The sequence below is a fragment of the Capsella rubella genome, unplaced genomic scaffold (assembly GCF_000375325.1).
Source record: "Capsella rubella cultivar Monte Gargano unplaced genomic scaffold, Caprub1_0 scaffold_4, whole genome shotgun sequence".
NCBI classification, from domain to species: domain Eukaryota; kingdom Viridiplantae; phylum Streptophyta; class Magnoliopsida; order Brassicales; family Brassicaceae; genus Capsella; species Capsella rubella.
In genome coordinates, this window is record NW_006238920.1 from 3,346,248 (window position 1) to 3,360,605 (window position 14,358).

Consider the following 14,358-nt stretch of genomic DNA (forward strand, 5'->3'; position numbering starts at 1 on the left):
TACACAGTTCCATTACTCAACAGGTAACACCAACTCCAATTTTTATTCCTTACTCAATTCTGACACTTGAGTACTTCTCACAAAACTAAAGCATCACGAAAATGACATGAGGAAGAAGGACAAAAGAGATCTTGATCCAATGCTACTCCTATATATTACAATGCGTGAGACATTAAGAGAAGTAGAGGAAGTAGGTGAGACAAGACAAGCAAAAGAGAGTTCTAGAGAAAGTGAGAGAACTTTGAAGTTTCAAGCAAGCTTTCTTCATCTTTGTTCTTTGTCCTTGATCATTGTTCTTCTTGAGATTGTATCTGAAACTAAAAGACCACATCACAAGTTAGTGGTGTATGTAACCTCATTCTCATAGTGAAATTTGGGAGCAAGAGTTCTCCCCCGAGACGTAGCGGTTAGAGGCCGTGAACTCGGCTACCAATTTATGTGTTTTGTTTCCTTTACAAGCAACCATTTCTTACTCTTCTCTCAACACCTGGGCAATGGATATCGTTGGGCCGCTGCCGACCTTTCGAAGCAAAATGTATCTCCTCCTCATGACGAACTACTTCACCAAATGGGTCGAAGTCGAGGCCTACAACAAGATTCAGGCCAACAAAGTCCAAACATTTGTCCGGAAACTCGTAATCTGTCAGCACAGTCTATCCTACAAGATCGTCACTCACAACAGATCACAGTTCATCTCCAAGAAGTTTGACAATTTCTGCACAAGTTGGCGTATCCGGCTAAGCAAGTCAACCCTCCGCTACCGTAAAGGAACGGCCACACCGAGGCCACAAACAAGACTATAATCGACCACCTTAAAAAATGCCTGGAAGAAAAAAGGGTTGGGGCCAATGAGGTGGACAACGTCTTGTGGTCACATCGAGCAATGCCACACCGCGCTTTGATTAAACACCATTTTCGCTTGCTTATGGAATGGAAGAGGTTGTGCCCGCCGGAGTAAGTGTCGGTAATCTTTGAAAGAAAATGCTCGTCAAAGACCCCACGCTCAACGACGCAATAATGCTCAGCAGTCTACACAAAGTCAAAGAAATCTGCGATCGAGCACTTCGTCACATCCAAAATTACCAGCACACGAACATTCTCTGTTGGTAACCTCGTCCTACATAAAGTCTTTGAGAACACCATGAAGACAAACGTAGGAAAACTAGGCGCAAAATAGGAAGGCCCTTACCAAGTCTTGAAGATCGTTCGGCCCGGTGTCTATGAAATCCTAACATTGTTCGGCGAAGAGATCCCGAGGTCATGGAATGCAAGCAACCTAAAACGATATTATTACTAAACAAAATACCTAGGCGGGTCGGCAAAAACAAACAGCTCATCAAATTCTTATGTAATGTGAATTACAATCGGCTTGATCCCCGAAAGGGGTACGTAGGCAGCCTTTGAATGGGCACAACTGGTTGTTTATAAAAATATATATTTCAGTCATCCTTGAAATTTTGAAGTTACAAAGAAAGCGAGACAGTTCGGCCCAATGCCCAAAAAAAAACAACAACGTATAACATAAGAAATAAAACTACTACAATGCCCTATTCGGCCTGATCAACGACGCTCGGTCTCGTCATCAAGGAGGATTCTCGGAAACAAGTCGAGATCCCAGTCAAGAAGAAGATGAAGCTTGCATGTAACTTCCGCCAGTGTCTAGTACGAGCGAATGTCGATGACCTGTTTAATCCGGTTGTCCAGTATTCGTATGGTCCCGGCAGATACTCTCTCAAGAAGGTACATTTCGGCATCCAACGACTGGCTACGGCACCTACGGGTTTCCTCGACGTCACGAAAAGCGGTGATGTAAGTTCTCAAACGCTTGATGCGAGTCCGATATCTCCAAAACTCCTACTCCTTGGTACGCACCAAGTCGGAAGAAAAAACGTCCTTAATAGGCTCGAGGTTGTGCTTTCCAAGAAGAGGAACCAAAACTCTATCCAGGTCGGCCCGACGAGCTATTAGGACGGCGGCAAACTCCGTATGCAAAAAAAATCTACTCTAGTGCCGTCGAAGGGTGTAAGCCGGTCGGCAAAGTCTTTCGCCCAACCACACATCTCAAACTTGTGGAGATCAGATTGTCGTTCATGAAAAGCAAGGATATGCGTGTTCATCCTGAAAATGCGAGCTTGACACTCTTGTGCCTGCTCATCTTTACCACCGCCCTAACAAAATGACGGTAGTCTCTTTCCCAAACGGACGACGATCCATGACGTCTTGAAGAGCTTGACATCAACAGCGCAAAAGAGAGCAGATTTAAGGAAAGAAGAGTGAAGTATGAGAAAGAAATCTCACTTGTTACGACATATTCACGATTGGTTGCTCGCCTGTTACTTCTCTGATACGCCTCCTTGGCACCAGATGAGAAGATTCAGCCGATATTGCCTCCGATTCATATCGAATTGGAGAGGAACAGCGACCGCCACTAGGCAAGCTCAAAGGAGTCCGCTCGGCAAGATAGTTTTTGCAAGAGCCCGACATCTTTAAATAACAATAGATCGTCGAAAGAAAAATATGACAAGCAAAACAACACAAGAAAAGAGAAAAAGGAGAGCAGGAGCACTACCTGATTTTTAGATGATTGGAAAAGTGAATGACAAAGCGGAAACACGAAGTATTTATAGGAAGGAAAGGAGAGCTGAACGCCGCTTACTGAGCAGACGTAATCATAACGATTCGCGATGATTACGCGCCTAACGCAAAAGTCGTGACCCGCCAACTTCCCAAGACCTCGAGAGCAGGTTCAAGGTAAAGCATACCAAATAACAGAGTGTCACGTGGCGCTTCAAAGAAACCCGCCGATTGGAAACGGCATATGAAGTCGAGCCGATCATCGCGCAAAAGTGTGGAGTCCAATTCCTCATCTCAAGTCTATATGTTTCTCAGTATATATTATATTATAGGGAGTTCTGGCTGATCAATGGGAGAACAAAGAGTTCTAGCCTCCCATTTAGTACGTGTCTTAACTTCTCTCTCCACTTCCTGAAACGAAATTTATTCATAAGGTCATAAAATATAATTCTCTCACAGTTGATCCCTGAAGCTAGAATAAATGTTTTGTTGTAATGTACCTCTTCATCGCACCAGGGAGCTAGGACGAGTTTCTTTTCTTCCAGAGCTTTGATCAAGTCATCCCAAGTCGTAATCTCTTGGAGAGGTGCTTCCATCTTTTGCTTTGCAGATTCATACAAGTTTTGCTGGATGTTCTTAAGCGGTTTCTTAACAAATTCTACTATGTTACCTCTTGAAATTTATACCTTTACTCCATTGTCACGTCTAACCATTCTAACATGTAGTTGTAAACCAGAGATAAACAAATTCCCTTTAGCTATATTACTAATTTACATTTTCAAACCAAACATGCAAACCATACAATTCACTTAATGTTGAATAAATATATAGAGGAGACGTTTAAGTGACTGACCTGATCATTTTTAAGATCTCTCGGTCCAATATCAATCCTTAAAGGAACGCCCTTCATTTCTTAGTTTGTGTACTTTTGCTTAAGTGACATTTTGTCCCTTACATCTGCTTCAGCATGGATACCAGCTTCACACAAAGCAATTACAATAGAATTACAAGCCCGACGAATTCCTTGGCTATTAGCATCTTTAGTTTTGAAAGCCACAGCAGGAATGACAACAAGTCCCTAAAGGTCAGTCAGATAGAATGTTGGATATGGGCCTCGTGGGACGAGGCCCCTCCACTGTTTTGCGCTCGGCTCAGCCAGGGAAGTGACGTGGCATCGGCATCACAAGAAGATAAGGAACGAACATGCGTCAACAACGGCCCATCCATTACTCGGCCTCTTGTGGTCGGCCCATTGTAGTGCCGACCAGCTTTTCTCTCCCTTTTTAATTTGTACTCGCTGATCCCTAATTAATGTAAGAAGTGCCTTCTTGTTTGACCTCTAACGTAGACTTGATACCTCATTGACGATATCTACTATCTACCATCTCGTCTCTCTCTCCTCTTCTCTCCTCACGGTTATTTCTTCTTCTCCATTACGCTCCCTTTTCCAGAGCAACACACAACCACAATAACACCGAAGTAGCTTCAGACTCAGGCTGCTTTTCTTCCTCACGTATCCGATGACACAACATACAATGGTAAGGCAACTCAACACAACAACAATAACTCACGAGCTCTTCTTCTTACCAACAAACATCATCAACAACCACGACAATGACTATAGCTTTTGAAGGCTCATAGGTCAGGATGATGGTTTGTATTAAGGGTTTAAAACTCAAAGACATCGATATATGGTTATACACACATATACAGAAGCAAACACACAAAATAACAAACCCTTGTCGTTTAGCTTTTGGTTCAAATGGACTTTCATTGGGATGCATCATTATATAATAACATACTGACCCAATAAGAGGGAGTGGGGTGTTACTGATCTCAAACTCACTAAATAGCATACCAGAATAGATTAAACATATTAAACCAAATTAAATCATTAAGTAACTAGAGAAAAAAAATTAGTAAACTAATCCCATAACAAGAACCAGCAAATATCCAAACTGATAGACACGAGGACGTGGATCTATTCTCCAAGGACACACTTTTTTTTTTTTACCTTGAAATGATGTGGTTGATGGTGAATAATGGATTGATCTCGAACAAAGAAGCGGAATGATGACGAAAAGGGATGACGATGAGATCAAGTGGATGCTGCGGAATGAAAGGGGGAACGAGTTGTACATCCAAGAGTGATGAAAAACTCTTAGACTACGAGCTTGAAACCAACTTAGATATTACACACTAAGAAGAAAACAAGTTGAAAAGATATTACACACTTTTCGGATCAAACAAGTAAAAGAGAGAGTTTTTGATTAAAATGTTTGATGCCTTGCAAATGAGAGATACATGGAGTTTATATAGAGAGTGAGGATGAAGGAGAGGAGGGAAGAGAAGATAAACATGCAAGAGCATGCACAAATCCACACTCATGCAAGCTCATGCAAAGAGTCTTGGAGCGAAAATGGAAAATGGGCCAAGGTATTATGAGTGGGCCATGGACCACGAATTTGGCTGATAAAGGAAGGCTTGAAAGTGTTAATTAGGTCTCATTAAAACCCTTTTCAAGAAAATCTATTAGGACAAAACTTGACAAGGGAAAGAGACTGCATAAGTAACACTTAACCCTTTGCCAAACACCTTGGACCGTGATCATCATGAAGAAGGATTGATCTAGGTCTTCTTGGTTCTTGTTTAGCTCCTTGAGTAGTCCATTGATGTTAGTCCATTGATGTCTTGGTTGAAATTCTTGGATCTTGATCTTGTTAGAGGACCCGCCAAAACGATTAATGATTCCTCTGGTACAAGCTGTTCCTCGGCTTCATATTGCTCTTTGTCTTTGTGTGGTTCAAGTGGTTTGGTTGGATTGGTCATGATATCATCATCCTCTCCCACTTGAAAAGGATTTGATCTAAAATTCTAATTATCTGCAAAATAAGATTGAAGATCGTATACATTGAAGCTACCATTCACATTATACTTACCTTGGAGATCGAGTTTGTAGGCATTGTTGTTGATCCATTTGAGAACTTTGAATGGTCCATCTATTCTTGGCATTAGTTTAGATGATCGCTCTTTCGGTAAATGCTCCTTCCTAAGATGAACCCACACTTGATCGCCTTCGTTGAAGGTGACTTTTTAACCTTTGTTCCCATACTCCGCGTAAAGCTTCGTTCGAGCCTCAAGATTTTCCTTAATCTTCTTGTGAACATTTTGTACTAAATCGGCTTTCTTCTTACCATCGAGACTTGATCTTTCACTCAAAAGGTAAAGGCATTAGATCCAAAGGAGATGTGGGATTGAACCTATAAATGATTTCAAAGAAGAAAACTTAGATGCGGAATGAATCAAATGATTATAAGCAAATTCAACATGCGACAAGCAATCTTCCCAAGTCTTAAGGTTCTTTTTAATGAGCACACGCAATAAGGTAAACAATGTTCTATTTACAACTTCAATTTTACCATCGGTTTGCAGATAACATGTAGTACAGAAAAGCAACTTAGTTCCTAACTTCGAAAGTTTTCTAAAAATAACTAAGGAACTTAGTATCACGATCAGAAACTATGGTCTTAGGAAGGCTATGCAAACGAATAACTTCTATAAAGAACAAGCTAGCAACATGAGATGCATCATTGGTTTTATGACATGGAATAAAATGCGCCATTTTAGAATTGCGATCAACAACCACAAAGATAGAACCCTTACAGGTAATCCTACGACAAAATCCATAGATATATCATTTCAAGGATGCAAAGGAATAGGTAACAGGGTATACAAACCTCCGAGATAATGTGTCCGCTACAACATTATCTTTACCTTTTATGTACTTAATCACGTATGGAAAGGTTTCTATGAATTCGATCCACCATGCATGAAGTTTGTTGAGCTTTTTTTTTTACCCTTTAAGTGCTTGAGAGACTCGTGGTCGGTATGAAAGATGAACTTTTTCGGCCATAGACAGTGTTGCCACGTTTGTAGTGCTCGGACCAACGTGTAAAGTTCCTTATCTTAACTCAGATAGTTGAGTGTCGCTCGTCCTAGCTTCTCGCTAAAGTATGCTATGAGCTTATGATCATGCATAAAAACAGCTCCAATACCAATCTCGAATGCATCACACTCAATTTCAAAAGTTTTCATAAAATTAAGAAAAATTAAAACGGGATAATTAGTGAGCTTCTTTTTCAAGGTTTGAAAGGCGTTTTCCTGTGCATCTTCTCACTTGAATCCAACGTACTTTTTGAAAACTTCCATAAGTGGAGCGGTAGTGGTGCTGAAATCTTTGACAAATTGTAGGTAAAATCCCGCTAAATCGTGGAAGCTCCTTACTTCGCTCACATTCTTAGGACTAGGCCATTCTTGAATTTCCTTGACCATTTCTTCATCAACCTTGATTCCATCTGCACTTACAACAAAACCTAGGAAAACAAGATTATCTGTGCAAAAGGTGCACTTCTTCAAGTTCCTTTTGAAGCAAGTCTAAAACAAGTTTAAGATGCATGACATGAGCTTCCAAGTTTTTGTTATAAACCAAGATGTCATCAAAATAAACAACAAAATATACTCCAATATGCTTCCTATGGACATGATTCATCATTCCCATGAAAGTGCTAGGTGCATTTGTTAGCCCAAAAACCATAATTAATGATTCATACAATCTTTTTTTTAGTTTTGAAAGCCGTTTTCGATTCATCACCTTCCTTAATCCGGATTTTATGATAACCATTTTTAAGATCATTTTTCGAATAGATGCTAGAACCATACAATTCATTAAGCATATCATCTAATCGAGGGATAGGGTAGCGAATCTTAACCGTGATATTGTTGATGGCTCAACAATCAACGCAGATGCGTCAACTCCCATCTTTCTTTGGTACTAGTAAAACATGAACGGCACACAGACTCATCCTTTCTCGAATATGACCCTTTGTCCATAAGCTCATTTACTTATTTCTCGAGTTCTTTTGTCTCGGTCGGGTTGGTGCGATAAGCTGGTTGGTTCGGTAGAGAAGCTCCCAGGACAAAAGTCAATTTGATTCTCGATCCCTCGGATCGGTGGTAAACCTATGGGATTATCTTCCCGAAACACGTTCTTATACTCTTGAAAAACCAACTTGATCTTACTCGGTAGCACCGGTACGGAATTAGTTGAACAAGTAAGAGTTTCTCTGAAAACAAAGGGTAAACTATTTTCACTTACCTTGTTCTAGCCCTTTGTATCGATTGGTTCGGTTGGTTTAATGGCTCGTTGTTTCATACTTAGCTAGTCGAGATAGACTTCATGCAGAGTCATCGGGATGAGAATTTTCTTTTGGATATTGTGTTCAAAGGTCTGCTGGTTGGTGAAGCCATAGTGAAGCATGTGACTAGCTTCGATATGTAGAATGTCGAACATGATCTCATCTTGATACTTCCCAATTGAAATTGGTACATTGACTTGTTCTTTGACTGACATCTCACCCGTTTCATTGAGCCATTGGATTGAATACGTTCTCAGGTGTTTAAGCACTTCTAAACCAAGCTACTTGAGCATACTCATGCTCGCAACGTTAGTATAACTTCCACCATCGATAATCAAACTACATACCTTATCTTTCACCAAGAAACTTGTATGAAATAAATGTTCTCTTTGCGCTTGATCCTCGGCCATTGTTAGAACATTCAACGATCTTCTCGCAACAAGCAACTCTCCTTTAGTGGGGGCATCCATACCTTCTTCCATTGAGTCTTCTTTCGAACGCTCATCTTTGGATTCTACTTCGCCATTGTCTCTAAGGACCATGATCCTTTTGTTGGAACACTTCCTCGCGTAATGCCCAACTCCTTGATACTTAAAGCATCAGATATCTCTAGCCCTCGTGATTACTTCCTTACCCTTTGCTTTCAGATCTAGATCGACCGGTTTCGACTTGACGAACGGCTTGTAATCTTTTTGATAACTGGACTTCTCTTCCTATTGATAACTTGGCTTTCCCAAGCTGTAGTTTGTCTTGCTGTGGCTTGATCAGGCGTTCCTTCTCTTGATTTGCTACTCGAACATGATCACCTTGTAAAAACCTCCTAATCAAGATCCACATAGTGTTGAGTTTCTAGACGGTCTTGAATTTCTTGGTTGAGACCTCCCATGAATCGGAACATGACTGCATCTCCATATTCTTGAAGATCAGCTCTTAACATAAGGGTTTCCATTTCCTTAAAGTATTCTTTGACGGTCTTGCTTCCTTGAACCAAATTCCTCAAGCGCTGATGTAGTTCTCGATGATAGTAACTCGGCACAAATCTCTTTCGCATGACGATTTTCAGCTGGTTCTATATTTCGACGGATAGTCTCCGACACGTCTTAGGCTAGTAACAAGTTGATCCCACCAACATAGGGCACTAATCTTTTTATCAATCAACGTTGTCATGGCTGATGTGACTGATTTCAAAATCTTCCTTTCAAGGCTAGATGTAGGTGACTCTTCTCTTTTTTTCACTAGATACCATTGTACCTGAAAAATCAAAAATTTAACAAGTAAACAGTCCAAAGCCAGGCAAAACTAAACAGATCGGAAAAATATCATACGACTTCAAAAATCCTGAAATCAGTATTTAAAATTACTGGACTCTTTACTGGTATACACGTTGTTTTTGGCATCAAAAGATATGCATCAATGGGGTTTTGTATTACTTAGCAGAATGTTTTGATGAACGGAACGATAAATGGTGTAATTATGCCATAGTTTACTTTGATGTTTGGTCTGAGAAATTCAAGTTTCTAAATCAAATTCTGGACTGCTTTAAAGATTATAATGACTAAATTAAATTAAGAAACTATAAGGGAAAATCAGGTGTAATTTGTTTGTAAGATAATTATGAAGGTGGATGTCCCCTTAAGTTATATATATCGGTTCTAGAGGATTTTTTTTTTGTCCAACAATTCTAGAGGATGTTAAGAAACAGAACTGTGCGACATATGCCTACACTTTGAGGGCTGAGAATAAAATCAAGGACGACGACTATATTTCCGTTGTTGGGATGACTGCTATAGGTGAAATTCTTTTGGCGAGGGAGAATCATTATAAACCGTTTAATGTTTTTTACTTTAATCCTGAAAGCAACACTCTCCTAAGTGTTGAAATCCAAGGCATCTATCTATCTATATATATAAAGTTAGCTTTTCTCTCGTCTCATGATGCCACCTAAGCATCCACCTAAGCAACATTTTTATTTTTACATTAAAATAAATTTAAAATATTCATTTAGTGCATATTTATGATACTTATAATTAATATAAAATTTATATCAATAAAAAATAAATTATGTAAAATAAATGAAACGTTAAAATAAGAAAAAAAAATTAATAATTTTTAGAGAATTTTTGAGAAAATACCCCTTTTGGTGTACCCCTTTTTAAAAATACTCCTATTTTCTATCCATTTTCAAAAATAACCCTTTTCAAATATGAAAAATTATAAAATTTTATATGGTTGATAAGGTACATCAAGATCATCATTACTATTAGGAGACTAAATCCAAATATTTATAAAGTTTTAAAAGGTTCTAAACGGCATTTACAACCTTTTATAAGGTTTTTAAAAGGTTTACAAATTTTTTATAAGGTTTTTAAATAATTTTTTGGAAGGTATTTATACGATATTTATGAAATATATATATAAATTTACACAGATATAAAGATAATTTGTGTCTATAAATATTAGTTTACACATATTTCTTTGATAAATTTCAAATTTTATAGTGACTTTTTGATAAAATTAGAATGAGGGGTATTTCTAAAAAGTGGTATTGGAAAAGGGGTATTTTTGAAACTCCCCCCCCCCCCAATTGTAGAACCAAGAATTCGCACAAGGGATCTAACCGGATTGTTTTGGGTAGATTCGATTGAGAAGAAGATTAGGTTGCTTGAAGAACTTGAAGAACAAACTAGTGTTTTAAGTTAGAGAATATGGTTTTTGTATTAATGTTTCAATATCCCTTAATAGGGGATAACCCCCCCCCCCCTATTTATACTAATTACAAGATATGTTAATCCCATGAATATAAGGATTAATATTCCTAATTAAATTGGGAACTTGCTGCCCAAGTTACGTCGGCGACCTGATGGGCTTTTGCCCTAGGCCCACATTTAAAAAGAGCTTAAACCGGTTCAATCAGGAGATCCCAGTCCGGTTAAATGCGGTATGATGTTGGTGCTAAACCATGCACCAATAGTAAGTCCACCCCCCCCCCAGTTTAATAGACTGAATGTTCATTCGAATCTTAATAAACTTTAGAGTGATTCTTGTATTTATGCGGACTGGGATAAATGATTAAAACCGGGAATCCCCCTTTATTTTTGACACGTGGAAGCCATTCGTGGTGCGGCGGCTAGGTCGGAAGGCGAAACGGCGTGTAGGTCATCATTACGCTTCATAGGGTTTGTCACCTACTTCTTCCTCTATATATACCAGACGCTTGTCTCCATTTTGCCTCATTTGCTCATGTTTCATCGAAAAAAGTAATTCTGCTTCGTTCTCTCTCTTCATAACCTTAGTCTGCTATTTATACAACTTTGCCCGTTTCGTTCCATACTCTTCAACCTAAGATGTCGCCCAGAAGGATTATTCCAACTCCGATGGTAAGGAGAATAACTGATGAAGCCGAGACACCGCAAGGCCCAGAAAACTCTTCAACTGGTGGAGTCGAAGAACCAGATCGTGAAACCCAAGGCAATGCTCCCAAAGCGAGCGACCTGACGACCGGGTCGTCGAGTAGATCGTCGCAGATTTTGAAAAGGTCGCCAGTCGCTGAGGACGGATTCGTTCCCCTAAATGTTTTCGAGGAAGACATTTCACCTCCACGTGATCATAATGGTTCGATCGGAGGAGCTCCAAATTTAAATTTAAAATGTGTTACTGAGTTTTAAACTAATCATAGTTTAAAATTTTAAATGTGTAAATTTTAATTCATGATACAATATTGGAATCACTCCAAATTTAGTTCACACAAGGATCAAGAGCTTCCAATCTTAGCTTGCAGACGGTGCATTTAAAGTAATAAAAATCTCTTGATCCTTGTGTGATCTAAAGTTGGAGTGATTCCAATCTTGTATCATCTGGTATCATAGCTGATTATTAATCTGATGCTGATTTTTGCCTTGTACTTGATCAGAACTCCATTTAGGCAAAGATTCTCTAAAATTCTCAATGTAGACCGGTTTGATGTGTGGACTGATTGGTTTGGTGTGCTCCCGGTTTGACCTAGTTCTGATGTCAGCATCATACCCTCTCCCTTGAAAACATTTTGACCTCGAAACTATAAAATCTTGGTATTGTTGTGGCTTTATGATGGATGGTGCATCAGGTGGCTATCCTTTGAGCAAGAAATATAGGACCACTCCTTGTTTTTGATCGTGTACAACGGTTGATGGTGTAATGTGCTTAGCTCCTTCTCGGGTGTGTGCTTGAGCTTTGAAATCCGGGGGTTCCTCTTTGATTAAGAAAGAACTTGAGACTCTCCTAGTCTCCATTAGGGATGGTGTGACCACCAATGGTGATGGTTTACTCTGGTTCCAGTTTTGATTCAAGCGTTCTTCAGCTCTTGTAATTCGCCTTCATGATCCTCATGCAAACCTGAAATGTAATTGACCTTTTTGGCAAAGAACAAGTGCATTAATAAATTCATGAGACCAGTACAAACATGTAAAATAAGTATAGGCTTAACCATTTCTTTTTCATAAAGTTTATCAATAAGTATGTCACAAAGTAAATCAACTGTTGAATATGATTTAAGATAAGAATTTGATTCTACATGTTTATTTAAAGAACCGACGTTTCTTTCACACTTTCTAGATCTTAACTAGTTCATTATCACATTGTTCAACTTATTAGAAATAACTCGAAGTAATGTGTTACTTACTTGACATAGATCTGCGTTGAGTGTATCTTTCGAAGTAACCACTATTGGTTGATTCGATGACTGGTCCGGTGATTTTTCTTGCAGTAGAATTTTGTTGGTGCTAACTTCATCATATATAGTAGCTGGTAAATACATCTTAAGCTCTTGATTTGGATGCATGTTATTATTCTTCGCTAGTTTCTCCGTTTGTTCCACATTCAATATCTTTTGGGATGTGGTCTCTCGCTCATCATGATACTCTTTTGTGGTACCTGTATCTTTCTTGACACTCAAGAATAAAATCAAGTGCATTATACTTGAAATATAATCTTTTAAAATAAAGTTTTGAAGCTACGATTAATTATTAATTTATTCCAATATCAAACAAGATCGTAGGTTTCACTTACTAAGATACCGTGTAAGGTGTTTGGCATTAACTCAACCTTAATGAGTGTGATCTTAGAAGCAAAACGAGATGATGTTGAACATAGTTGTGCCTTCACACGTGCTACAATGGTTGCTTGCTCATACGTCTTATTTCGGCAAAGTTGTGATGACGTTGTTTCCGGAAGTTGCTCTTCAATTATGTCATTCTCAACTTCCCTTGGAGTTGCTACATGGTGGTTTAATTCTTCAGCCTTATCATCCATCATATGACTTAGACCTACATCAATAACCTTTGGCAAATACAAGCCCATTAATCCCGAATTGGGAATTTCTAAACTTGATATCACAAGACAATCTTTTGACTTAGATGCATTCGGTTGTAACTCTATTGATGCGATATCTTTTACTTTTCTTTCATCACAAGTTGCATCAAAATGACCTCTCATATGGCATCTACAACATGTTGGTGCATTTGAATTTAAATATTTAGAGGACTTACCTTGCTCGGGTTTATCTTGCGGCTTATGCAAAGGTATTGGAGTCGACTCTTCCTTTCCATATATACCTTTCTCATTCTTATTGGATGAAAGAAAGTGTATCACGTGTTTAACTTGTTGATAGTCATTAAGCTTAGAAGTTCTAGCACTTACCTTGGCGGGTTCTTGATCGGCGTTTTGATTAGAACTAACATGTTGATGTGTTGTAGTCTTTCGGCTTGGTTCCTTTGAATTGTAAGTGTTTTGACTAGGCTGGAACATCAGTGGAGGTGCATATCTCTCCCTCATAAGCAACTTTAGTTGTCCCCACGTTTTGAGTGGTGGCTCGTTGTACCATTGTCTATCTTTTTCCTCTCGGTTCCACCAACGTTTTTTGCTTCCAATGAGTTGTTCAAGACAGTAGGAGAGCCTCGCTTCCTTGGGAATGGCATAGTACCTAAAGTACTTGTCCATTTTGATCCCATTGTAGATAATGTCTTTTATGTCCTACAAACTCAAAACATTCAGGTCTAAAATACTCATAACCATTGTTTAGAGATAACCTGAATTTTGTCTACTGGTTTCGGGTGGGATAGGATAGCAACGGGTCTCTTCTTACACCATGTTTTAGCTCGCCTCCTCTTAGCTTACTGGTCCTTGTGTCTCTCTCAGCTAAGGGATCACGTCTACCACTCGGATGTGGTTCAAGTCGGATTGATGATCCTTGCATCACTTCATGTACTACTCGTGAGTTTGTGCAGAATTACTTGTCTCTTGATTTTGCTTGACGTGAGGCTGTAGGCACTCTATGTAACAAGAGGTGATGGTCGGTCTTCTCTTCACGCCTTGGAGCACGTCGAGAATGGTAGTCTTTTGCGGTTTTTCTTTTATACTCCATGTCTTTACCCCACTTAAGGTAATCATCTTTTCCTGAAAAATACGTAATTTGGGTCAATGGAGATTTTGAACCATGGCTGCAAAAATCATCATTAAATTTAATCCATGGTTTAAAATAGCCTTTATTGGTGTTGTATGATTCAGGCAATTATGGTTCTGGAGCTTCATGGTCTGGTTCATCTCTTGAATCAGA

The 14,358-nt window shown here is 39.0% G+C and overlaps 1 protein-coding gene and 1 pseudogene across 1 annotated transcript; both read right to left on the minus strand.

Moving 5' to 3' along the window:
* Positions 1–2,895: 2,895 nt before the first annotated feature.
* Positions 2,896–3,801, minus strand: LOC111830948 (annotated as a pseudogene).
* Positions 3,802–6,747: 2,946 nt separating this feature from the next.
* LOC111830949 (uncharacterized mitochondrial protein AtMg00860-like) lies at positions 6,748–8,311 on the minus strand. Its single transcript, XM_023783836.1, has 2 exons — positions 8,117–8,311; positions 6,748–7,008 (listed from the first exon to the last, which is right to left on the minus strand). Exons 1-2 carry the CDS (start codon positions 8,309–8,311, stop codon positions 6,748–6,750), a joined length of 456 nt encoding a protein of 151 aa, XP_023639604.1.
* Between the last annotated feature and the right edge of the window lie 6,047 nt (positions 8,312–14,358).

Coding starts and splice junctions, on each gene's coding strand:
- LOC111830949 (XM_023783836.1), bottom strand. CDS start 8,311: ATGGTCCTTAGAGACAATGGCGAAGTAGAATCCAAAGATGAGCGTTCG. Junction 7,009..8,116: donor GTTTCTTGGTGAAAGATAAG/GTATGTAGTTTG, acceptor AACTTGTTTTAG/ACTTGCTTCAAAAGGAACTT.